The sequence below is a fragment of the Manis pentadactyla genome, chromosome 12, assembly GCF_030020395.1.
Source record: "Manis pentadactyla isolate mManPen7 chromosome 12, mManPen7.hap1, whole genome shotgun sequence".
Classification (NCBI taxonomy): Eukaryota; Metazoa; Chordata; class Mammalia; order Pholidota; family Manidae; genus Manis; species Manis pentadactyla.
In genome coordinates this window covers 55,892,167-55,920,022 of record NC_080030.1, presented here as the reverse complement: position 1 = coordinate 55,920,022, position 27,856 = coordinate 55,892,167, and the positions used below count along the sequence as shown (strand labels likewise).

General features: G+C 33.7%; 1 protein-coding gene across 4 annotated transcripts in view; it reads right to left on the bottom strand.

Annotated features, from left to right (window-relative positions):
- The window catches only part of HBS1L (HBS1 like translational GTPase), a 90,894-nt gene extending 63,382 nt beyond the window's left edge, over positions 1-27,512 (bottom strand). The window contains exons 1-5 of one of the 4 annotated variants that reach the window (XM_036903731.2): positions 27,318-27,512; positions 23,873-23,938; positions 16,282-16,410; positions 13,321-13,515; positions 9,907-12,101 (exon numbers count right to left, since the gene is read on the bottom strand). In XM_036903731.2, coding sequence (XP_036759626.2) covers positions 10,603-12,101; positions 13,321-13,515; positions 16,282-16,410; positions 23,873-23,938; positions 27,318-27,360 — 1,932 coding nt within the window. In that variant the 5' untranslated portion in view covers positions 27,361-27,512 and the 3' untranslated portion in view covers positions 9,907-10,602. The other 3 variants (XM_036903730.2, XM_057489256.1, XM_057489254.1) reach the window with 3 other exon arrangements.
- Positions 27,513-27,856: the final 344 nt, after the last annotated feature.

Sequence of the window (27,856 nt, the reverse complement as noted above, 5' to 3'; positions counted from 1 at the left end):
TGGGCAAGCCATTATTACTTAGGGCAAACCTTATCAAAAGTAGTAGCTCAATTATAAAGTACTATACTGGAGTATATTCTCAATACCTCCAACACTTTAATCAATTTTTTTAATGATCTTATAATATAAACAATTACTGGCTACCTTTATAATATAAACAATTAATAGAAATACCAGTTTTAAGAACTAGACAAAATGTTAAATTTAAATTACAAATGATTTCTTTTCCAGATCATAGACCAGTTTTTCTTAATGTTTACCTTTTTTAGGTCAACTATTTTTCTAAAGAATCAAAATAAACCCAAGATTAGAAAAAGCCCCAATAGCAATCAAGAGTTAAACCTCACTTCACATAATAATATCCATTGTATAGAAAACTATTTCTCTTCCAAGATAGGCTGACTAATTATAAAATTTTAAACCATAAATATTAAGATTTCTCTGCCAAGAATCTTCCTTTCAAACATTACTATATGCATTTCAATTTCTGGGTATTTTGTGGGGGGAGGGAGGGAAGAGTCTGTGTTATTAGGTTTTACAGTTTGTAGAGTTTTTCCCCTTAGCAGGTTTAAGGTGGCAAGGGAAATACCACCAGAAAACTAAGATTGTCATAATTATACTCCCTACATACATACTATTTTAGCTGTCTCTTCAAATGAATGTATAGCAAAATCCACTATAAGATCATTTGTATTTACTATTGGTGACTATCACTATTACATGTTAACAAGATGAGCTAAAATGTTACCTAAATTAAGGAGACACACTAACATTTAAACATTATTTTAGAAGTTAGAGTTCTAACTTAACTAGCATGATAAAAGGCTGATTTTCATATATGTATTAAGTTCTCATTCCAAAATTCTAAAAATGCATAAGTACTGAAAAATTCTCTGAAAGAAAATTAATTTCCTTCTACACTGCTCAGTTATATGTCATGATAAAGTGAGGCTGATACAAATAGTGGAATCATTCATTATACTAAGCCTCTAAACCTTTGGGATAAGGTCTGTCTTATTCACAAGTCTCTCAAATCAATCTAGCTTCACAGTTCAAGGAGGGCCAGGGGACGGGTGGGGGGTGGGGTGTAGAGGATTGTTCAATTTAATCAAGTGCCCTAGGGAAAAAATATCCAGTTCAAGAGACGAAGTAAAAAATGTTTCTATCCCATTTTCTACCAAAAAACACATACATGCACATACACAAATATATAAACACAGAGTGGGAGGAGGAGAAAAGAAAAGATAAAAGGGAAGATGATAAAAACAACAAGTTGAAACACCAGAAGAGCACAGAAGAAATATGGAGGAGGAAAAAAATACTAATACAGATATAAGGCCACAGTGGAAGCTGCAGGACCGGGCTGGCCAGCAACTTACAGTAACAGCAATGTCTGCAAAGCCCTCCAAGAAAGAAGGAGGGATCCAAAATCCATCATGCAAATACAGGCCACAAAATCATTTTCAAATGCTTAACAACTGGGGAAGTATTTCACACATGGGTATCTTACAGGGAGGATAAGGTGGGTGACAGGTCCAGCCAGATGTCCAAGTGAAACAAGATACAAATAGAGGCTTAAGCAGAAGAAGTCAATCAATTTAAAAACAACTATGTTTGGTTTACAACTAAGGAAACTTTGAAAATTGAATAAAAAGAAAATGTATAAATCTTGGCACTAAATAATAAAACTAGAACTAAAAGAGATAAATGGAGAGCAGGTAAGTATGAGAAAGTGCAACACTGATAAGCTCAACTTCTTGTGCCTGATCTAACTAAACAGATGAACCGAATAACTCAGTTAGTAGACATTTAAACATATTATAAAAGGTATAAAGGTAAACACCTTATCTAAGAACTTAAAATATTAATAAAAATAATGAGAAATAGGAAGTAAAACTTAAGTGTGCTAATTTCTTCATCTTTCACATTGAGAGATCAACACATACTGTTCAGAATTGGCAAAGTAAAGGAAAAGATGTTAAAGTATGTTATTACATTATGAAGATAAACTACAAAATTTCCAAGTTATCAGACTATATACAAAGTGAAAACAAATACAGATAAGGTATATTATATCTATCCTATCAATCCCATAAATGGGAAAAACCCATCTATTAAAACAAAGAATCTTTGACAAACCCAATTATATAAACATGCAGGAGGCACAACTAAACCAAAGTGACTCAACACTGAAAGCAAAAAGATGGACAAATAAAACTAGAGAAAGCAGAAATCATGGTATTACTGTTAAACAAATTGAATTTCTGGCAAAAGGCATAAGACAAACCAAAAAGGAACTTGACATTAATGAAAAACTCAAATTCACAGAACGATCATGTATCTTTACATGTCAAAATGTATGGAGTAAAATCTCTAAGTAATAAGATAAAATGAAAATGAAAGAGTATTATATTTTAACTTACCTCTCTAAGCAATAAGTAATTAAGGAACTGATTTAAGTAAGAATACTGAATGTTGTTTACAATTTAAAAAGTAACTAACAGAAATATATCATATTTTGTATTCTTCTAACAGAATTCGTATTCTTGAAAAGTGTCTGTGAAACCATTATAAAACCACATTAGGCCACAAAGAAAATACCAATAAACTTCGGTAAGTAGAGGGTACATACTACATTCTCTGAGAACAGTATAATGAAACAAGTAATCATAGCAAAAATAACAAAAATCCCACAACCTTAACATTTTAATTCTTTCAGATTCTTGGCTTGAAAAGAAAACCAAAATCAAAATTGTGGATTACCCAGAGAATAACAATAACTCTAAAAGAATCCAGAAAATAACAATAATTCTAAAGGAACCCATATGCCACAGCAAATGTAGTATAAAGGAAAAATAACAACTAAAGACGTAAGAAAATAAGAGAATTCAAACAATGCATATCAACTTCAAGGTAGTGGGGTAGAACGAGGAAAGAGTGGAGCTAGGATTCTAAATCTATTAATTTATTTCTTAGAACAAAGACCTGAAGTGTGTGTGGCAAAATGTTAGTTTATGTTAAAACTAAATGGTGGGTCCATGAGTGTTATATTTTCTGAATTTTTCCGTATTTGAAATTTCATTAAAAAATATTTAAAATAGGAATAGAGATTTAACCATCGTATATATGAATTTTAAAAGAATAACAAGACAATTTCTGCTACAATGCTAAAACAAATACATTTCTCAACCTGGATGAAATTGATGGTTTTCTAAGAATATTAAAACTTTCAAAACAGACCCTAGAGTACTGAGAAAGATAAATCCTATCATGAGACAAATAATCTCAATTCTCTTAAAATTATTTAAGGGTAGAAAAAAAAAAGCTTTTTAAATTTTCTATGAAACTATCAAGAGCAAAATCAAAGACCAAGAAAATATACCCACATATACCCAACTGTAAGTTAATTTTATGAATAGATGGAATAATCTGAAATATCAACAAATGAAATCCATCATAGTAAAAGAACAATCCACAATGACCAACTACGATGGTTCCAATATTCTAAATCTAGATCAATACTAGAAAATCTATTAAAATAATAATGTAGTGTTTGATGTTAATGATGTCTAAAACTTTTTGACATCTATGAAGACAGTATATTTTTCCAAAAAGCTTTTAATATTAAACATCCCAATAAAAATTACATCTGGATTTTTTTCAGATAACTTGATAAGATTTCTATCTTATAAAAATGAAGCTGTTTCTAAAGCTCATGTGGGAAAAAGAGCCATGTGAGATAGCTCAGTAAAACTATGAAAAAGGAAGGAAAAACCAAGATAGCCTACAAAATATTAAAACCTATAAAATACATAGTATAGTATAAAAGCTATAATAACTAAAATGTAGTACTGGCATAAAACAAGACAAAAAAATGGAATAGTACAGAGTCCCAAAAAGGAGGGACAGAAAGGAATTGACATATCAAAGATGGCATTTCAAATCAAGTTAAAAAGAAAACAGATGTGTAACTCAACAAACAGTACTGTGACAAATCCAGCTACTGGAAAGAGGAAAGATTCTGAATAAACTGGATTCCTTACTCCCTAACAGAAGCTGGATCAAAGATTCAAAATGTTTCAAGAAAAAACAGAATCTCTCAAACATATTACAACAAATGAATAATTTTTTAAAATTATCTTGTAGTGGAGCAGAACTTTCAAAAAAAAGTTCTTAAGCGAAAAGATCTGATATATTTGAATATATTAAAATTAAGATTTTTATCTTATAAAAATGAAGCAGAACAAGGATTTTCCATGCATATAAAAAAGAACTTATTTCTTTACCATTTAAATGAGTGTGTAGGTATTGTGTGTATATAATATATACATACATTGTATGTGCATATACACATGCACACACATAGTCATAAAAGTCATTATGAAAAATGGGCAAAGATTAAGAACAGTTGCAAGAAAAAGAAATACAAGTAGACTTAAATATGAAAAAAGAAATCCACCACACTCATTAAGGATATTAATAAATGAAAAAAATTTTTTTCTAATTATCAGATTGGCAATAATGCCAAACACAGTAATAATCCTGTAAGAATTTGGACAGAAACATTCATAAACTTCTAGAAAGGAAATTAATACAATCTCTATTAAGGAAAATGAGGTAGTATTAAAAATTTTAAGCATATACTTTTTGGCCTAGAAATTCAATTTCAAAAATGTAGGAGTATTCATATCCATTAGCACCAGCAACTGAAAACGCTTGTTCATCAAGAGGGGTTGTTAAATGTACAACCATATTATGGAAATGTACACAGCTTTTAAAAAGTATGGGATCAATCTCTACATACTAGTAAGAAAAGATGTGCAAAACATTCTGGTGATACAAATACAGAAGCTCTTTAGCATCCTCCCATTTATTTAAAGATATACATGTGTATTCACATATGTATAATGTGCAAGTTAAGTTTCTAGAAGAATAGTCAAAAGACAATTTACAGAAATTTCTATGTAACAAGACTGTGGGACTGTATGTAAAGAGAAACTAACTTCTTAAAATTCTTTCCTACACTGATGTGCCACATATATTCTAAGTTGGGGCACAGCACTGAATATAGAATCCCTGCATTCATAGATATTGCAGACTAGGTGCAAAGGATGGAAAGCCATGGGGAGACAGAAAATAAACAAAATCAACTGTGAGCACACACACACATTATCAGATGATGTAAGTGCTATGAGGGACAATAAAGCAGAGTTACAAGGGATAGAGACTACATGTATGGGCGGGAGAGTGTTACATGAGGTGGTTAATAAAATGAATACAGTGTGGGTGCTTCTGAAGTTTCCTCTACTCCAGGATTTGGAATAAAGCAATATATCTAAACTACAACCTGAAGAACTATTAGCTAGGGAAGAAATGGGGGCAAAACCACGACAGAACAGGAAACTCGGGTAGGTATTCTTGGGTGGGTTTGGGTAGGAGGTACATAAAAGGTCTTATCAAATAACTTAAAAGACATAAACAGAGGAACAGAAAATTAGAGCTGTATTTTGGATAAGTTACTCTGGCTGTAGTGTGGAAATTGTTTTGGGAAAAATAAACTCAGAAGAAACCAATTAAATATTTTAGTAATTCTGCTCAAAGCTAATGGCCTTTAAGAGAAAAATTAAAAGTGAGTAATGGTGGGTTGAAAAATGTAAAGTTGATCATTATTCGCAGATTTTACATTTGGGAATTCCCCTACTAAGATTTATCAGTAACCCCCAAAATCACTGCTTGCAGCACTCTGGCCGTCATTTGCAGACAAGTGCAGAGCAGCAGAAACTTTGAGTCCCCAACATGAACATTCCCAGCTGGGGCTGAACAAAATGCCGTCTTGTTCCAGCTCTCGTACCACAAACAACTCTCCTTCATGATCTACCTAGTGCTGTGATTTTAGTTTGTCATTCAGTTGTTTAAAATGGTCCCCAAGAGAAGTACTGAAGCACGATGTCACAAGTACCAGCCAGCTGTGATGTGCCTTACGAATAAAAGACATAGATAAGCTTTGTTCAGACATAACTTACAAGGCTATTGGCCATTTAAGTTCAATGTTAATGAATAATAATACATAAATAATGTCTATTAAGTAAAGTGTCTTTACACAGTTACATAAAATAAGGTTTGTATTGATTGACTGAAAAATGTTGTGACCAGAGGATCACAGAAACCTAAGGCTGTAGAGCTGACCCTTGAACAATGTTTAAGGGTTGGTGCACTACTGCTCACTCCCAACCCACACACGGCTGAAAATTCACACACAATTTCAACCTCAGAGAACTTAACTACTAATGTTCTACTGCTGATTGGAAGCCTTACTAATAACTTAAACAGTCAATTAATTGATACACTGTATATGAATATAGTGTACACTTAGAACAAAGTAAGCTGGGGAAAAGAAAACGTTTTTTTAAATTGTTGCAAATCTCAAAAATCTTTTCCAATGTATTTACTGAAAAAAGTCTGTATATAAGTGAACCCATGTAGTTCAAACCTGCATTGTTCAGGGGTCAACTTTATTTCCTGTAGGAGCAATGGTTCAGTATCTGCATATTTCATTCAGTGTCCACTAATGGCTTTATAAAACATAACTACCACAAATAACAATGAATGGTATATATAAATACACATACGTGTTTACTTATTTGTAAAGCAGAAAGATAAACAGGACTAGTACTCAGTAATAAGAAGTGAGGACAGAAATAAAGGATGATGGTAGCTAGGTTTCTGGCTTAATCCACTGGATGATGGTGATACTAACAAATAGGAAATGGGGTAAGTGGCTGCTTAGATGAGCAAGGCAAAGATGTCTGCTTTGGAGAGTATATTGTTACATAAGCCCCACTGCAGTAAATATAATTATGTGTTTAAGAACCCATATCCCTGGCCAGGTAAGCATTATATCTTTGTTCATCCTGGTGTATCACCTGCAATGAAAATGGTGCTACCCTATAAGTCTAATAATATAAACCAGGCATGTCAACATCAGAAATGTGAACTTCTTTAATCCCTTTACCTTCCACTGCCATCTTTGCCAAATTCACCATAACCTATACTTTAACGCTGTTTCTGTATGAGTCCTCAAAAACAAAAATACATAAAATGTTACTTTTGAGAAAGCAAGAATTCTAAATAACAAATACCTCAGAAGAAATTCTTCACAACAAGGTAGCTTATTTTTTAATTTGTATACAGGAACATAAAGCAGTACATACAACATAAATTATTAAAATACCATTCTGAAATATCAACCTTACATAAAAAAACCTAATGGATAAATTGTGATGTTTTCAAACTTGACTTCAGAAAACCTCATAACTGTAATTTATTTCAATGTAGCTTCTACAGAAATGTGTATTTATATATGCAAAGTGTAACAAGCCTTTTACACCCTAAAAATTGTAATATACAACTGCATATGCTGAGCCTTACAAAGTTAAAAAAGAAAACTAGTAAAGAAATTAATATCAATTTCTCCCCTGTCTAGTCATTATTATTTATATAAATAATAGAAAACAATTTCTAGGCTACTACAAAACGTTTTTATAACCTAAGAGATACTTGTGTGAGCACAAAACAAAAAACTTGTTGATACACAGTTCTTTCTCAATATTTAATTGTGTACTTATTTATTTGCAATGGTCCACATTTAAATTCAGGGTCAGTTTAAAAAGTAAATAATCATGCAAGAACCCACTATTTTTCTCTTAACTGTGTTTATCTTAACAGTGCTCCCTTTTATATACAAAGAAAAGCACTGTACTAGTTTTATTCTTGGTGCTGACAATCAGCTGCATGATCTCCCAGTGAACACTAAAAATTAAATATAACACAATGGGAATAGTTACTACTACTTATGTGAGAAGGAAAAGAGTGAAATAAAAGTTCAAGAAAGGAGAATTAAAAACCAAAGGGAGGAAAAGCGGTTAGAATGCCAGTTTAGTAAATAGGAAATAGGAAAAAGGTTAAAACAAAAAAGAAAGAAAAGTTAACCCAAGTGTTCTGTACAGAAGTAAAACTCTAGTTCTTGACACTTCAAAGAACTGTAGCAACAACAGAAAAAAAACACCCAAAGCCTTTATAACACAAAGGATAAAATACCCATGAACATCAGCTCTTTTAAAAATCAGAAAAGGAGTAAAAATAGTTATTTTGAATGTCTTTTATATTTTAAATCAGTTAGAATGTAATTACAATATGATTTTTATTACTAAATTATTGATGCACCTGAACAAAACACAAATAAAAATGGGACTTGCACCTCAAAATGATATTGAACTGGAAAATAAACCGAAAGCACTTTACCTGAGCTACCACGACAGCGGTCTGTCAATAAACAGTAGTTAGTACAGAATATGGGCTTAATGCAAGTAATCGTTGGCACTAGAAGTGCATCAGAATAGGGATACACTTGTCTCTTTACCAAGAGCCAATGGCCAAGGGTGGAAGAGACAGGGAGTTTTCTTGTTTGTACCTCTGAATCTCAGAGACCATGACACATCCTTAGTCAACAAGGCAAGTACATGCCATGCAGAAGCCTGAAAGACCAGTAGCCATGATAAATGAAAGAGAGGCTCACTTAATAAGTGTTGCCTTTGCTATCACCCTGTAATATACAATTATTTTCCCTAAAGAATTTATCTCATAAATGGAGTTTACAATCCTAATTAGCCAAAGGAAGATCTAGTTCACTGTACAAGATCTATTATATGGGCTTACAAAGTATGGTATTTCCACATGAAAATTTTGTTACAAAAGAAAGTAAAATAACAGCACAACTGTTCAACATCAGTATAGGTTAAATTAAGTATCTGAACATTCATGTGTAAAGTGGATCACTTGTGCAGCACTTAATCAGGAACTACTGTCAGTTCCAAACAAACTATTAGAAACAATTCTGTGTTAAGTGGGAGAACACCCATATATAAATCTAGTTGACGAGTTATATACTAATAGTTAAAATTATTAAAATGTATGACCAAAGTGTAAGGCTAGAAAACAAAATCAGCAGCGGATCATAAACTTTAAAACTTTAAAATAATTGATCATAAAATATAACTTGGGATTTATATCTCTTAAACATCTTTATAATGTGCGCTGAAATATGCAATTCAAAACAAAACCTGAAGGTATCACAAAAAAGTGTTTGTTCAAGAACAATGAAAACATCATGCTAGCTTAAATTTTCCCACCAAAACACATATGGATATACAAACATCACACACAGCTAAAAATACTGGAATGCCATTCTGAAAATAAACAGAAACAAGAAATACCAGAAAAAAAAAATTATCAAAAGCCCAGTGAAGTAGCTGCCAGAGAAAAATATTTCTTTACTTGGAAAAGGCCAGCTATTTTATTTTCATTAAGAAATAACATTTTAGATACAATTTTTTTCCCTACAAGATATACTAATAATATAATATCAGCATCTTCTTATGCAAAAGACCATAATTAATTCCTAATTAGCAATTTTTCTCAGTATTCCTGATTACTAGAAAATATAAATTCAATAGGTCAGATGTTATTCTTAGCATTTATAATTCCTTTAGTTCTGATTCCTTTCTCTAAGGCAGTAGTCCTCAAGTAGAAGTAACACATCAGAATCACCTGGAAAAATACACATTCCCAAACGGCATCCCTCAGACTGATTCACCATGTCTGGAGTAAAGCCACAAAAAAATTCCCCTAATGATTCTGATTGCTGGTCGAGGACCTCTGCTCTTTGAGGGATAAATTACATACTTGTTCTGCTGACTAGAAGAGTTCTTACTTGGTCTGCCATTGCTGAAACTTAGTCACTATAGCATACAAAGCTGTCAGTAGTGAAGACGAAAAGTCTATGTTTCATTACTTACAGTAAAAAAAGAGATATGATAAAATTATCTACTCAATAACATGCAACCATACTTGAAAACACTTTCTATATTTATTTGAAAGTGTGCATTTAGGACAAATGGTTTTGAAAATGTATAAAAATAATTTATATATTAATCCAACTTCAATATTTACATGGTCCCTTGAGGGATTTTCATTTTATTATTATCAAAAATGAATTTCAACAACCTCACAGCATTCTTAAAAGTCAGGAATTTTAAGATTTTCTAATAGAAAATTTTCACAGAAAAATAATGAAACTGGGAATGATATCACTATTTTAAAATATAATTATGTCTCAGTTATGCTATGCCACATATCATAAGAAAAATCTTCATCACAGAACTATAATAATCCCAAGTGGTGGCATTTCTATTTAAGAATACAGCACAAAAATATTTTATGAAAGAAAATGTTCCATTGTAAAAATTTATAAATTGAATGCTTTAAACAAAAATAGCTGAGGTCTGATTTCATAATATCAAGTTCCATTTGCATTTTGTAAACATATACCTATTATAGGCTATCAACTTAAATAAAGCCAGTTATCACTAAAAGATAGAGTAAAAAAATTTTCAGTGCAAAAATACTTACCAACTAGTTACCAACTAACTTAAGACAATTTTAATATAAAAATCACAACTTAAATCCATAATATAAAGTAATCCTATAAAGAGTTTAAATTAATTTAAAAAGCTCTACAACAGTTACTAAGTTTTCCTTTAGTTACTATTCTCTAGTAAAAGCTTTCTTTTGATTAGCTTTTACAATGTCATCAGGAGATGCTGATTTGAAGTCAAATGGTGTTATAGCTATAAGAGGACTTATTTCTTTGTCCTTTATATCTTGAACTTGTCTACTATAAAGAAAAGTCTTATAGATGTCAAGGGTACGTCGCTTGCAGCTTTTCAATGGGTAACGAAGACATAGTGTTGAAGCAAAAGCTGAAGGTCTAGCAGCAAGGGCCTTGGTCCAAGAGAGAGAGAAAGGTGGATTCCTGGTCAGAGAGCCTTTATTGTTTTTCTTACTATCCTTAGCAGAATTGGAATTTTTCCCTAACTTCAAACTTAGAATTTTTGTTTCAGGTGTTGGAGCAACTGATTGGTCTACAACAGGCTTTGGAACAAAATCTGGGGATTTTATAAGGACACTAAGATCAATATTTGAATCTATTCCAGGTGACCTCATTTCAGATAAATTGAGTTTAAAGGGCTCTTTCTTGATCTGAGAGTTGTCTATATCAATCGTTTCTGCAATCAAATCAGAAAGTGACAAATTCTCAAGGTCTTCTGAAGGAGAAGCTTTATGAAATGCCAAAGATGAGAGAGATCCTGTTAATTCTGATACTCCAGTCGAAGACTGATAGTGATTTGCTAGCTGTGATAGGGAAAAGGCTCCCAAACTTAGATCTGTGAAACTGGTAGATGACTGGTTACAAAGATCAGATAAAGTAAAGCACTGGCTTGGATTGTTTTCTTTGTGTTCCTGAAACACAAATGGTTTGTGGACTGAGGACAAGAGTTCAGCTAGGGATTGACTTTCACACTGGGAAAACTGTGAATTGTCATTTTTTAAAATGAAATTCTTGGCACTTTGTTCAACTGAAGAAACACTTACATCTTCAGTCATTTTACTAGCATTTAAATTATCAAGAGCTGTACTCTCCAATGAGCTAGTTACGAGCAAAGGTTTATTTACACTTCCTAAGCTGTTTTGTACTGGAATGTTTTTCAAATCAGGTAGTGAATTATTTTGAATAAATAATGAGCTTTTAGGTGTTGTATTCTTTATCATTAAGGATTTTAAATCTGGTATTCCTTTGAAAGCAGAATCATCTTCAGAAACACATTCAGATGCATTAGGTCTTAACAAATCAGCATCTAGACTCTTTGAAAGTAGACTTTCCAGACTATCTGTGGAAAATAATCTTTCTGAAGGCTGACTTTTATAAGAATCTCTTGGCATATCATCAATTAGGTCACCTAGTAATAGCTCTTTTGTTAACTTACATGATTCTAGTTTCTTTTCACTTTTAGGTCTATCAAGTTTCTTTTTTTTAAGGTGTAAATAGTGACTTGGTACAACTGAGGAATTACAGTATAATCCATATTTTGTTACTGTGTCAGAAAAACTATAGGATTTGCAATTGCAATCCAAATGGTTTGTGGATCGTGGACAAGAGTTTTGAACATTATCAGCTGAAACTTCAGAGGAAGATAATAAGACTCCTTACCTTACAAGAGCCATTAATTTTCAGATGAATAGGTTGACATATGCAGAAGACAGTCACAGCAACCAAAAGGAAACATGAAATGAGGCATTTATTACTAAATGTTTCTTTTGATTATGACATGAATAAAGTGATACTTGATCATTAATAAAAAGTAAACACTCTAAAAAACAATAAGTTTTTACCTTCCTTTTACCATCTAAAGTGACCTTCATACTTTGTTCACTTAAACATAAGCACCAAGTTAGTCAATGTTCTAATTTTCACAAATTTTATGTGAGATTTTAGCATACTTAGCTTACAATCAGTATTATTTCAAATTCAAAAACACGTAAAAAAAATTGGAAAGAACTAGGTCCAACTTCTCTATTTTTAGTGTATTAAAAACAAGCAAACCAATAATATTCTATAATTTCTACCATGATTGGGATAAACTACCAATATATATGACATATTACAGACTCATACTAGTTAAAAGGACATTTCCCCTACCAAAATTTAAAAAAACTTAAATAAAAAATTGAGAAAAATTTAAATAGAAAATGAAAACCACCCTTATTTCACAGTGACAGACTATATACAACTTTGTTGTGGCAAAAATCTAGCCCTCAGGTTACAGGAAATACCAACCGAATGAACAAATAAATCACAATGCTCCTACTGACAGAAATCATACCAATTCACATAAAGGTCCATCAGCTCCCTTCTTATGTTGACTAAATTTCCAAATTTCACCCCTAATTCTACATTCTTAAAATTAAAGATCTGGTTATGAAATCCAAGAATAATATGATAGTTGTGATATTTAAAAAAAAACTAAAATACATTTAGAAATGCTATAAACATAAAGGTATTTTTTGGCACTAATTAGCTGGATACTAATTTCCATCTCCTGACCCATTAGAGTTAAAAAACATTAATTAAAAAGCTCTCTAAGTTACTAACAAGAAACAAGAAGTTTCTGGTCTTGTTTTTATCTTTTTTATTTCCCCTATTTGTTAGTTTTAAAAACAGAGAAATTACCAAAAAACAAGCTTTAAAAGAAAACAGAAGGAAGAGAACACAGTACTCAGTTTAAAAATCCAAACTAGAAAATCAACTGATAATAATCAAGAGTTACAACATAAATGTTCTGCTCATTCTTCTTAACAGCTCAAATTAAAGGCTCTTAAAGCATTAACTGTAAGACAACTAAAAGTGAACAGGTAAAAGCATACCTTTTGCTGTCTTTCCTTTAGACACTGCTCCCTCCTTCTTGACCTTCAAATTCTGTGTTTTATCTTGCTCCAGAACCACTGACAAAGCCTTCTGCACATCAAACTTGTTCTTCAGAACTGCTTCAATCAAAATATCATCTGGCACAGCATCTCCAAGTACCTCTCTCATGTGATCAAGGCATGAATAAAGACGAGCTAGAACAGACAGCAATAATTAAAAGCTGTACTAAAAGGTGGTGTTAAAGAACCCTCAATCTTCAAAAGTGAAAAAAAGGTTTGAAACTATAGCAGGATGTCCAATTCTCCTTTTTCCTTGGCAAAAATTATTTGCAAGAAATGGTTATATTTTTATCTACAATATACCTCTTCCCTCATCATAGGAACAGTTTCATTAAGAAATCACTGTAATTAATAAATATACTAACAAACGGTACTAAAAAAAGAATAAATTGTATACACTAATATCTATTTTCAGTCAATGATAACGATGTCTGCAATGACCATTGTTTGCATGTGTACAAAGGGAGGGATAGATACAGCAATATTCTTAACTTGTTAATCACTAAATATATTTCTTAATTTCTTAAATTACTAGTTTTCTTTTGGGCTAACTTTAGTTTTCCCCAGCTAGCTAAAATCATCCTTGGTAACTCTTTAAATATAGGCAAGATAATCTAATATAAATATGTCACAAAACAAGGAAATTCAGTAGATTAAGGGGAGAATGGATTCATTTTAAAAATAAAAAAATTAAATCGGAAAGCCTCAAATCTTTAAGGATTTTTATTTTCTGATGACATTATTATAAAAAGTAATTACTAATATTATTTATTAATGATGTAGATTCCATGACAGCAAAGGTTTTACATCCCTAGATCCTAAATGAGTACCTGATACCTAGAGGCCACTGAATAAAAATGAATAAATACATAAATTCATATTGGTAGAGCACTTGACAATTTTCAAAATACACACACCACACACACACACACACACACACACACACATACACATATGTATCTCTTGTAATCCTTAAAAATAACTATGACCTAGATAAATCAGGTAAATTACAATTTATAAAGATAAAATGGTTGAAAATCACTGTATACTAAGCAGTAATCAAAATAAAACTCAGGTTTTCGGACTTCCTACTCCATGAAAACATCTCAAAGTATGCAATTTATATTGTATTTTACATGTTTGTATGTTGAACAAGGAATAACAACTTTTTAAAAAGAATTTGATGCTTTTTCCATTTTCCTTTTTAGTTATTTAAAAAATAATTCCTCAAATATTTGGGAACTTGCTTTCTTGAGACCAAGATTAATTTTAGGCTAATAAGCTATGCTTGGAAAATTATATCTATTTCATAAATACATGAATTATGGAAACTGGAACAGAATATTCAGTATAGCTAACATCAGGGTCTCTTCTAATTAATTACAGCAACTGTTTTCTACACAAACTCAAAGGGGAAATATGCGATCAGGCTGTCTCGGTTCATAGCTTAATAAAATTTACTAGCTGGTGCAAAATCTGCCAAGTTACTTCTCTCTGTCTCATTCTCCTCTCCTGTAAAACGAGGACAGTAACTGGCCTACCTGATAAGGTATGAAGATTAAATATTTTACTACATGAACAGCATTTAGAAAAGTACCTGGAAAGGATTTAGTAAAAGTTAGCTATAATCATTATTCTTGTTATCATACAAATACATATGTCAGGTGGGAATGATTAACTTTCATTCTCAAACATAACTGAATTTTACACCTCCTTAATCATGCTGAGGCATAGCAGAAAAAATATAAGTCATCTTCTCTATTCTTACCTCTCACCCCACAATGACAACCATAACTTTTAAAAAATATAATCAAATACTATTGAGGAGTTTATATAGCAATTCCTCTATAAAGTTTTACTAAACTGTCAAATATATTTGCAGAGTTGTGTTTTTATTCTATACATGTTATTTCCCTTTCTGCCTTCTAATTTCATGTATTTGTGCTTTCTCTTCATTTTTCTTGATTTGGTTAGCAGCTGATAAACATTTTACTGATTTATTAAAAGATCAGCTGTCAAATTCATGTATTTCCTCTTTCTGTTTTCAAATTATTATCACGTTTCAATCTAGAAACATTTTTAGAACAAAGCCACACTCCAGAGAAAGAGCAAATCTGCTCACCCTTGCTCACTACCAACAGAGGCATTACTGTTATAACTGACCATTTTAGTTCTGCTACATTGTTTGTCAAATCTATGGCTTAATGTTGGAAACAATGTCACATTTGAAATGTATTTACAAAGAGGAAAGCCAAATACAAGTATCTTTGTTAAAATGTTTAAGAATTGAAAAGAAGCAGTATCATTACTATTCATGAGTTCTATCTTGAAACTTTATTTACATGGATATGACCAATCAGCATACTTGTTTAGTAGTGTGTGGATCTTGGACTTAAAATTTAAAAAAACACCAGCCTTCTGGAACCTATTGTTTGGTAAGGAAATGATCATAAACTATACATATAAAAAGAAAACAAATGAGTTTATATAGCAACTCCTCTATAAATTTTAATCAAAAATTTCAGTTACAGAGAAGACAAGTAGTGATTCTACAGCATCTTACTACGCTGATGGACAGTGACTGTAATGGGCTTTGTTGGGGAGACTTGGTGAAGGGGGGAGTCTAGTAAACATAATGTTCCTCATGTAATTGTAGATTAATGATACCAAAATAAAAAAAAAATTCCAGTTACTAAGTAAGAGTCACACAATTTTTCAACTATACAGTTAAATATACACTCCTCACAAAATATACTTAACAAAATGTAAATTTTCCTTGAAAATATACATTTGTACCATTACTATACAAAATAACTATTATGAACAATTACAATAAAATTAATTTTGGAATACTGATTATTAGTCATTTGCAGATAAAAAACAGACTATTTGTTATTATACCTTGATCAATTCCACTTAGCTGATGGTTCAAAAGAGAATTGGAGGAGTCTTTCTGATCTTCATAATCATATCCTTCTGCAGGTTCAACAACTGAAGGCTTGTCCCGTCGTGAGTAAATAAACTGAGCAGCTAGAATATAAAATGATTGAAGAAGGCTATATAGTACAGCCATTGCCCATTAGCTTTTATTTCCCCCACAAAAGTCAAAGTAAAAATTAAAGAATCTGACTACTACCTACAGCCATTTACCCACATTCTATAGGGGATAGAAACAAAAACAAACACAAAACGTATCACACCCCAAATCCCGCCTAAACATCCTCACTATTCATTAGCCTCTCACAACTGTCTTCCTTCTTTCCTATTTCCAAAACCATCCCCCAACCTTACTTTCTCCAGTTCTCAAAAACTACTTTTCCTTGTGTCTATCTTTGCCTGCTTCTCTGTCTTCCCTGAAATCTTCTCTTCTCTAGAACAAGTATTTCAAACTTCATATCAAACTTACTTGCTTAATTAAGAAAATACTAGAAAAAGACTAGGTTAATTTTTACTTTCCATGAACCCTAAAGTTGACCGAAATCACAGGTCTTAACTTTTGAACAACTCAAAATTTAAAGCCTACACTGTATACTAACATCATATACCTAAATGACTTCCAGACATCAGTCTGTGCTCCTCTGCAGTGCAGGCACTATCATTGCTCAATATATAACTAGTTATTATATATTCAATTAAAAAGAGGAAAGACAAAATATGAAAGTGCCCACTATATATGCCTGAGTAGCATATAAAAAATAAAAGAGAGCAAAAAAGGAGAAAATCACTCATGCCCAAAGTGTCAACTCTTCCACATCAACTGGATGTCCACTGAACTCAGTTCCTGGACACTGTGTTCAATTGGGAAGGAATAAAATTAAAGAATAAGTTAAGAAGGACAGAAGTATCAAAACAGTATTCTAAACGCAAGATGTTATTAGGGATTGTACATTATTTAGCTTTCAGGAAAAGCACCTAACATTTAAGTCTATGGCTTAGCATTCATTCCCACATTTGGCTTTTGTACATGTTTTCAGGAAGGCACTATCTATGCAGTAAGGGAAACTAACGGCATTCAAAAAATATAGATAATGTATATACAGACAGTAGATAATACTATCACTATGTGTAACACCTATACTTAGAAGGCCATGGTGTAAGTGCTATCTATTCATAGTATATAATGATGGCCTTACAGATTAGCAGGGAAGGCAAAGAAGAAAAATGTAATGACATACTTAAAAAGTCAAAATGAATAGTAAAGGTAACAAGTGCTGCAGAAGCTCAGAAGATTAGGTAATCACTGAAGACTGAAGCAGTTATATAATAAAGGAGGTAAGAACATCAGACAAACTGAGGAAGAGGTGGAAGACATCTTCAACAAGGAGAAAAGAATAAGAAAAATACAGGGTACTTGAGAGAATTCAATCTATTCTGCTATAATGCACATTTCCTTAACACAAACTAGCTCATGCCAAATGGTAAATCAGGGAATAACGAGGGTATAACATTCAGGTTGCTTTGGTTGATGAGATTTTTTTTCCCCAACACTTCAATGTTTTGCATCATCACATAGTAACAGCAGATACAAAGTCCCACAACAACAAAACTATAGAATATTATAATTGTAAATGTATCATAATGCCAGATAGCCCTACACTCTTCCTATTGATTCAGCATGACCGTGCATCCTATTTCATGCATGCTTACTGCTCATATCTCCATGGTCTGTAAGCATTTTGCCTTTGCAACATTACTTGTTAATTTCAACATTTTCTTATACCTCTATCAAGATTTTACCTTTTTTTTAATATAATTCCTATACTTACTGGAATATTTCTTTATTAGGAAGTTAATGTATCTTTTCAATGGGCAAGCATTTTTATTAAGATGATTACTGTTCTGATTAGTACTTTACAAGTTGAGTGGTCTGCCATAATCTTATTTTTTTACCCAAATTTCTGTTACTTTTAGTATATAACTGAAGACCATAAAGTTTCTCAAGAACACACATATGTTGTGTGTGTGTGTGTATCCATATTTCTACTCCTCTTGTGTAAGGAGAATAAATACTTCTATTATAAAGTCAGCATGGTTAAGTAGAAGAGACACCCTATTTCATAGATTCTCTAAAACGACCACTATTTTCACATTAAAAATCTCAGAATGAAGGATGTGTCTTACAAACTGCATCTTAGCATTATGTAATACTTAGACTGACAGCTGATTTTTCTTAAGTGGTACATACAATAATGATCTATCTTACAATCTGTGGCATCTTAGATTTAATAATATGTGGTAATACTGAGAAACGTAAATTGGGTTGTTTTGTGCCTGGTGGTTTATAAATTTTTTTCCCAGCTGTAATAAACTATTCAATTACTCCTAAAAGTAAATACACTTTCCCCAACTTCCTCTAACAGCTCTAAACTGTGAACAAAAAGCTAAGACAAATCAAAAATTAAATGAAACAGGAAATCAGATACTTCCCTTGAAAATTTGAACTTAGGAAATATTCACTGGGAAATGGAAATTGTCAATGTCCAGGCTTCTGCTTAACCTCCTAGAAGCTTTTTTTTCCCTGGCGGGGTGAGGGGGGCCCTATCCCTTACTCCACACAATCCAACCCAGAAACCTATACTGTGGCCATTGTCTTGGAAGTAATGATGACTGGATCTGCTGGTGAGTGCAGAGGGAAAAGAAAGGTACAAAAAGATTCCAGAGGGTAAATAGCTACTAAGAGGAGGAAAAAAAAAAAAACAAATCTTTGAACTTGAAATGAGAGCCCCTAAAGCAACAAATATAAGAAGAGTGAAGGAAAAGCAATAGAGAAAAAGAAATATAAACTGCTATTCTTTTCTAAAAATTTAAATCACAAACTTTATGGGAATGCTTTCTGAAAAATTATATACCCATAGTGATTTTGAAAATATAAGGCATTTTAATAAATATAAACATTCGAAGAATTCAAAACCTGACTGCTGAAACTGCCTAAAGGTGTTTCCTAAAGACCTTAAATAAAAACCATGTGAGTCACTCACTGAAGATACAGCTTTCTGGCTTCTTCCCCTGGAGATTCTGATGTAGTGGTGTTGGAACGTCAGGAAATCTGTATTTTTAAAATCACTCCCAGCTGATTGATATCATCAAGGAAGGTTAGCAAACACTGGTCTACAAATTTCCCCTGTAGTTCACTTTCTACACTGTTATCTGTTACTTTGCTAAAATACTACCATCTTAATCAAAAACCTTCAAAGCAAATACTGTACACCTAAAATTGAAAACTACTTCCACTATTTGGCTCCTATTTTCTTTCTTAGTCCTGTTCCTGCTGCAACTGCATTAATCATGTGTGTTCCCAACAAGCCTCATGTAGAAGCCACTGTTCAGGCACTTCTGTTTCTTCTATCTAGGATGCCATTCTCACTCCCAATGAACCACCTCTTCCAAAAGCCTTCCCAGACTCCTTCAGCATCCCAGAAATAGCATGACTCCTATTTCTTTACCCACCATCCTACTATAGCATGCCATTTGAATGGGACTTTTAACAAGCGGCCTTACTCCGTATTTATAAATGTATTAAAAGAGGGCTTTTCTCACATGTGAAATGATGTTGAATAAAGGCTTCAAACTGGAATGGACTGAATAAGGATTACTGTTAATCATATAAGGAGGCCATGAGACTGAAGAGGCTCTAATGCCTTGATCACAAACAAAAAATTAAGCCAGAGTCAATGCACAATTAAGAACATCTCAAAAAACCAACTAGGCTTTCCCAAATAATGTAACTCCTGTAAGTTAACAGCCAATCAAATAATTTCCTTGCTTTGCTTCCTGTCTTCTCTATAAAAACCCTGCCCCCTCTACAACACAGAGAAGACAAGTAGTAATTTTACAGCATCTTACTACGCTGATGGACAGTAACTGTGAAGGAGTATGTGGGGGGGACTTGGTGAAGGGGGGAGCCTAGTAAACATAATGTTCTTCATGTAATTGTAGATTAATAATACCAAAATAAAAAATAATAATAATAATAATAAACCCTGCCCCTTGCTCCTGTCAGTGGAGCACTCCTAATCACTTCCAAACTGGAGCTGCCTGACTCAAATTAGTGTTCACTAAAGTAAATTCCTAAAAAATTTAATATGTGTTAATTTGTCCTTTAACACTTCTAATCGTATTAGTTGAAACAAAACCATAACTATTCAAAAAAAGTTTTATATATAAGGCTCTTTTTGTTATCCCCAGCTCTTTAACCTATGTTCAATATTTAATATCTATCTTTCTAAATGAAAAAAAAAAGCAGTAACATTTAGAAATACCTTTCCATCAGGAAAATTGTGCTTAGTAGAGTTCAAAAAAAAATGTGCTGATGAATTTTGGAGAGAAATTCCTATTAATTAATAAAGTCACTTGCTTAAGAACCGAAAGTATCCTTCTAAACCTACTCATTTGTATTGAATATCACTTGGAAAACATATCAATAGAGGAAAATAAGTTTCTGATCTGACATTACTGCTATTTTATACATGTTTTGAAAAATTAAAAAACCCAGAACATTGTTTTCTTAAAAATACCATCAAAGAAAAAACTTCAAAACCATTTAACTATCTCCTGCTTTGATAATGTCGGTTTACTTCTCGGTGTGTACAAAAGTAACTCTCAGAGTCAGATTGCCCTAAATATGAAACACATGTATGATACACATCAAGCGCTGAGTGACAAGAGGGTTAAACTCTGACCTCAAGAACTCTAGGCCACAAATGCAAATCTCAGAAAAACACCCTCAAAATGCCTGACCTTGTGTAGTGTTAGCTCGTTACTCAAGATTAAGCATGATTTATCCAGATAAAGCTAGATAAATGAAAGTGTTAACCTGCACTATTAAGATGTCTTTCAGTAGTCCCTCTGTTTATGAAGATTTCCACCCTTCCACCCATATTCAACTACTTCCAAGTCCTGTAGATCTTAACTCCTGTAATTATCTCTTGACTCTATTTCCAAATCCAACACTCCACCTTTGTCCTAAACAAATGGTTCTCAAACCCTGAAGGGCTTGTTAAAACAGTAGCTGTGCCCCATGAGTTTTTGACTCTTGTGTGGGCCAAGAATTATGTTTCTAACCAAATTCTCAAGTGATGGTAATGGTATATGGACCACATTTTTAGAACATTCCTAAAATAACCTCATCTCTAGATTAGTGTAAGTTTCCTAACTAATCTACCTATATCCACTCATGGACTGCCTTCAATCCAGTCTCCATTACATAAAAGAGACTTTTTTTTTTTAACTCAAATCTAATTATCACACCAACATCATCTCCTCAGTTTCATGAACACGCCATGCTCTCTACTGCACTCACAGTGAGGGATGAAGTTAATGCTACATCACTTTGTCACCTAGTCGAATGGGGTGGTGAATTGTAGGAGCCCAAAAGGGATAAAGTTTTTAACATCCTGCAAATGGCAAATGCCTGTGAGGTTTCTTGGGAAAAGTGACATTTCCTTTATCCCTATTCCCTGCAAAATACGGTATTTTGAATCCTGGAATAAGGAGCTTTAAAAGAATGCTGATTAACCCACCTCTGAGCTTCTAACACAAACTTCATTATTTTGCTTTGTAATACTGGGGTTGAAGTCTCTGCAAAGCACATTTGTTCTTTAACAGCAGGCTCCCTTTTAGGAACAGCCAACAGTAAGATGCTAAAGGGAGACTAGAAGGCTGGAGGCCCCTTTCCTTTTGTCTTTTCCAGTCACCATCACCTCAGCAACACTTCACCTCGCAGAGGCAGTTTGTTCCAGTAACAGCAATTACTATCAGTCTGCAGTTTTTCCAAAACTCCCAGAACCAGCTTCAACATGCCCTCCCAACACCACATCCCACACACACCATGACCAGCCTGCGGACTAATTCCCTCTTCAAAGCCTGAATCATAGGTCCTTCAGAGACACAAGTACCAGTCATGCAGTGTCCCCTTCCTAGAGGTCTGAGTCCTACCTCCACAGTCCCTCCTCTGAACATTACAGGCAACTCAATAGAGCAAAATCCTCTCATCACAGGTCCCAGCTCTAAGGAGTCCCTACACAAGTTTTAAAAGGTTGGTTTCAACCTTGTCCATTTATTGCCCCTAGGAACTAGTGATGGTAAATGCTCCCTGAAGTTACCAGCTCCTTGGTATTTTAGCTGCCCTTTTTGCATTTTTTTTTGTTATACATTTGGGGAGGGGCATGTTGTTATATATATATATATGTATATGTATATGTGTGTGTGAATACATATACATATACACACATGCGTACACACATATATATTATACATGTATGTATATATTGTTACATATTTTTGTTTAGTTAACAACTTTTTATATTCACTTCTCTCTGGCAAAACAACTGGTTTAATTTCCATTTCCTAACAGTATCCTGACTGACAACAATGTAACATTAAAGGAAGAGAGAAAAGGCCCTTATTAGTTTGGCTAAATGAGGAAAGAACAAATAAAGAGCTAGATACATTTCAGAGTAACAAGTTAACAGGAAAAAAGATGACAGGAAGAGTAGAAAAGTAGACAACTTCTAGAGCACACATGCCTTTATAAAGAAAAAGGAATTCTAAAAAGTCAGAAGGAACATATTTGGTCTTCAAAGACTAAAAGTAGTGTTAAAGCAGGTACAGGTTTATAGAACAGCTCAGCTGACTACAGGGTATTGAAGACAAGGAGGACTTTGACAGAAATGCTAATTAAACCTTCAAATGTAGAAATGAGTTTTATGTATTATATTTATACTGTACATAACTGTACGTATATATTAATTGTATCCCCTTTATGGCATAGTAAAATTCAGCAGGGCATTTTAACCAACTGTTCATAGAGTAGGCTGAAATTTGAAGACAAATGTATTGTTATGGAAATTATGACAGAAAGATCTGTCTGAATCAAAGCCCCTTTCTTTGCTGAAAAAGAACATAGGAATATGTTCTTTATATAGTGGCAAGGAAGAATCTTTTGGCAGATAAGACAGTACCTGCAGCTCTCATGTGCAATCCTACAGGAATCTGCACTCTTAGTCACTCTGGAGCCCATCAGAAGTCTCAGCTACATGTTTGGTTTACTTACCAAACCAAGTTTAAAAGCAGGTAAGTTAAAATGCCATATAAAGAGGAATCCATCCAAACACCTCAGTTGTTTTTAATATTCAAGAGATTCCTGGGGATATACAATTAACTGCCATCTGCCTTCAGAAGTTTTAGGTTTCCATTATTAACTAAATAACCATTTCAGTACAATTTAGATTAACTGCATGTTGCAAAGAATATTGAAAACCACAGTTTCTGAATTTACTTCAAGTTGCTTAATGCTAAATGATGGTATCAAAACTTTAAATTCTATTCATGGGTAAGGAAATTATTTTATACACCTTTAAAAGTTGACATATAACAACCTTTTTAAATGTTACATAATACAGTCTATGGAACACTGTAGTCTTAGAAGGACAATACTTATTTAACAATTTTAAATATCCAAATAATAGAAATCAAATTATTTTTTTAAATTCACCTGTTGATGGCGAAATACAGTAATCATCCTCTACAGACTGGCCATAGAGATCATCATCTTCAAAATCTAAAATAAAAACACAAGATAAATTAACTTACAAGTTCTTTTTCTATTTTTAGTTATTAGTGAGGAAGCATCTGAATTCTCTCCAAAATAAATTGTTCATCAAAATTATAGGAACTTAGAAGGTCTACTTTACAAAAAACTTCTAAAAATTTTACTCACAAAGTAGGTATTTACTGGCTTTCTATATATAAAGACATCTTCAGTTTTTAAGCTAATTGGGTTTTACTTTTTCCTAGTTTTCACTTCATGTGATCAAAAAATCACCCCAAAGACCATATACTTGAACTCAAATAAGCCCTCCACCCATTTTTTTCAGCAAGTGTCCTCTATAACCAAAGCATTTATTTTCCATACAACTGACTAGAACAGCACATACAATCAGACCATGAAAATAATTTTTTCTTCATAAAGCTAGGTAACTTCTATAAAAACCAGCTTACCCTAAACTCCCTTGAGCATACTATGGTCAGGCTAATTGCTTGGCCTTTTCTCCTCCTGACTAAATCTTCCTACGCCTGCTTCCTTCTCCTAGTTAAGGTTCCAGCTCAGTGTCCTCATTTGCAGAAGTCTTCCCCGACCACTCTGGGCAGTCTTACCCCTGCGACCCTCTAGCACACTCCTTCAGCTGATTGTCTTCATAGCACTACACCTGTTTCACTCCAAGAAACTGTAAGCTCCTTCAGGACAAGTCTTTGTTCATACAACTACCTGGCATATGACTGGCACTGAAGCAAGGCCTGTTTTATTATAAACTAATGAATCAAACAACTTAGAATTAAGAATGCAAAAAGAACATAAATATATTTACATTAATGTATTTATTCATTTGACAAATACTAACATTATGCCAGGAACTATTAGAGACATTTGGGGTACAACAGTGAGTGACAGACACATTTTCAGATCTCTACAAACCTAAAACTTAACAGGGAACACAAGACAAGAAAATAGGCAATTTAACAAAACTGTACATTTGTTTTGCTACATGAGAAATACAGTGATTTAGGAACATACATATGAAAGACAAAAATAGAATGGGGACTATGGTGGCTAGGAAAAGATCCCCAGGAATATACATTTAAATCAATTCCAAAGGATAGTTAGTTTCTCAGGGTATTCATGCAGCAGGAACAGCATGTGAAAAGGCTGAGACCAAATGTTTATAGCAAAGAAAAATTAGATAAATGCTACTACTGGACAAAAATGTGTAACATTCAATAATATACTAGATCACAATTCTGAGTGGTTAACAATTTATCAGCAAATACACGAGCCATTCACAAAAAATATTTTTAGATATTAAAGACAAGAATATTTTTTTCACGAGGCCAAGTTTTTGATACTGAAAATGACCCTAAAACTGCCACAATATAAAAAAATGAAGAGAATTCTTTCCTAAGATTTTGTGAAGAATTCTTTCCTCAGATTTTTCCTCAACAAAATGTTGGAGTATTTACTGGATGTAAAGCACTGTGCCAGTTACTGGAATAAATTTAACAACAAAGTATGAGCTTTGCCTCCCTCACACTTTTAAATTAGTAGCTAAGGCAGTCATGTAAAACAATCCAAACTACAGAGAACAGAGTGAGAGTTTAAAAAATGAAACAAAGGTTTTGGAGAACACCCTATCTCCAATGGAGTTAATATTACTTTTGAGAATTTTAAATTATTCTGAGAGTACAAGAGAAAGCTTAAGTGGGAATATGAGTAGAATTTATATAATCAGGAAAAGGGGATGAACCTCTTATGCTGTAGGAACAGCTTGGTTATTATGGCACCAATTGTTCCAAAGAAACATTACAACAGGACAACCTGGTCTGGAGTTGCCAATCTGAGATGTTATTTTACACTCCCTCCCTCAGGCCAAGCACCTCTCCTCCAGAAAACCTTTCCTCACAGAAAGCCTGCATAAACTCCTCCAAACCGTTCTGAATAAGGTGTTCTCACTTACCTAGCTCCCATAGCACTTTGGGAGCACCGTTTGTAGCATTTCATACTCTGATCATCTGTTACTTGTTTATCTCCCCCTTTAGACTCCTCCAAACATTTTATCGTCACTCCCCAAAGCTTAGAACAGTACTCTACATACTCAATTAATGAAGAATACGCACTCAATGTGGGTTGAGGAAATGCTAAGTATTTATTAAAGAAAAGAGTAAGTAGTAATTAAGCCTATTCATGTATTTTATATCATATCGGCTGCAGTATCTCCTAGGCTAACGCCATTTTTCAGGTAAGTGGTCCAAATGCAATACTTACATCCACAGCAATACTTAAAACTGCCTTCATTCTGAAGTGAACAGCAGATACCAAACATGTAGGAGGCTGACTGGGCCACAATCTCCAAACGTAGCACAGTATGTTAGCTGCTCTCCACTATGGTTAAGGCATGCTGATGGTCTAGAAAAATCTGCTAGGAGTGCCCATAATAACCACCAATATACAAGCACATTGCATGATCTGCACTTTACAAACCAATAGGTCTTTATTCCTCTTCTTCACTCCCTCATATTTGTTTATAATTTTAGTTTGTACGATGCTTGGTGGTGCCTATAATTGTCCACTGCATAGAGATATTGTGCTTGCCCTAAACTAATTCTCCTTTAAACTCCTGGAGTTGATATACACATTTTTGTTTCATTAAAAAAAAAAATTAGTAAGTCATTTTCAAAGTCCCCTATCTTCTAGTACTGCTTTTTCCTACCTCAAAATTTTATATTGAGCATTATCAACCAAGAACTGAGTATATACCTTAAGATCATCTGACTGACTGACTTACTCTTTGGGTCTTTTTAATAATATACATCTTTTCTACCGTCTCCTAAATTTCCAATTCAACTTCAAACTCAGAGAAGGTTAAGTCAATCAGTTTGCCCAAGCCAGATTCTGCTTTAAATATGTAGAAACAAACAGAAAAGATTTGCCACGTAAATGTAACACTTACAGCAGAAGAATTTAATATAAGACTTAAGCCAAACCGTGTTTTACAAATAAGCAACGTTTTGTGGATATTTTTGAAAGGGGGACGGAAGAGAGTAGCTAAAAGTAGGCAACTGTGTACCCGACATGGGAGGAAACAATGAGAGGTGATAACGTGCATTAAATACCACCGCATTCCAACTAACCAAATGTCCTTCCCATATGTCAGCGTTCAGGAGCTCCCCTGCCCTAAATAAAATCAATCCCAGAGGACACAAATCACAACTTAAAACAACGCCAGTCGCTGGCAGTCAGATGTCTTGTTATTTTCTTCAACTCGGCCTCTTCTGAATTCAGCCTGGCACCACTAACGACGAACTCACAGATTCTAGTGGATGTCAACGGACTGGGAGCCCAGCTGGAAACCGAAAATGACATCCCCTATGACCCTGCCACCTACCTTCATCGTAGTTATAGCCTCGGACATTCCGATGCCGGGCCATCGCGGCGGAGAGGGCGTTTGCCACAGCCCCTTACAAAACACACGGCTCAGATACTGATAAGGCGCCAACGGCGGCCTGAAAAACACCTATACGCCATCTTGGCTTCCGGCAGGCCTCTGCGCTGAGCGCCTGCGCACGCAGGACGTCTTAGCTGCGCACTGTGCGACGGCAAGCCGTCAGGGTCATACCCCTCCTCCGAAAGATGCAATCGCACTCTAGTGCGTGGGAGTTGCGTTTTGACGTGGCCCTGCCCACGGACAGATTGACTGACGGGGATTTCAAGGACATGGAATCCCACCGCCTAAGTTTTGTTGGTTTGGACCAAAAATTGCTACCGGGACTCTTGACCTACACCAGCGTTCCAGATTATATTCTGAATCTGGTTTCTGATTATCTACTGAAAACGGACGTGTGCTTAATAAGAACAGGGACATTGTCTTACCCAGCTTTCATCTTTGAGGCTTGGGCACGGACGGAACAGGCATCAAAGAATTAA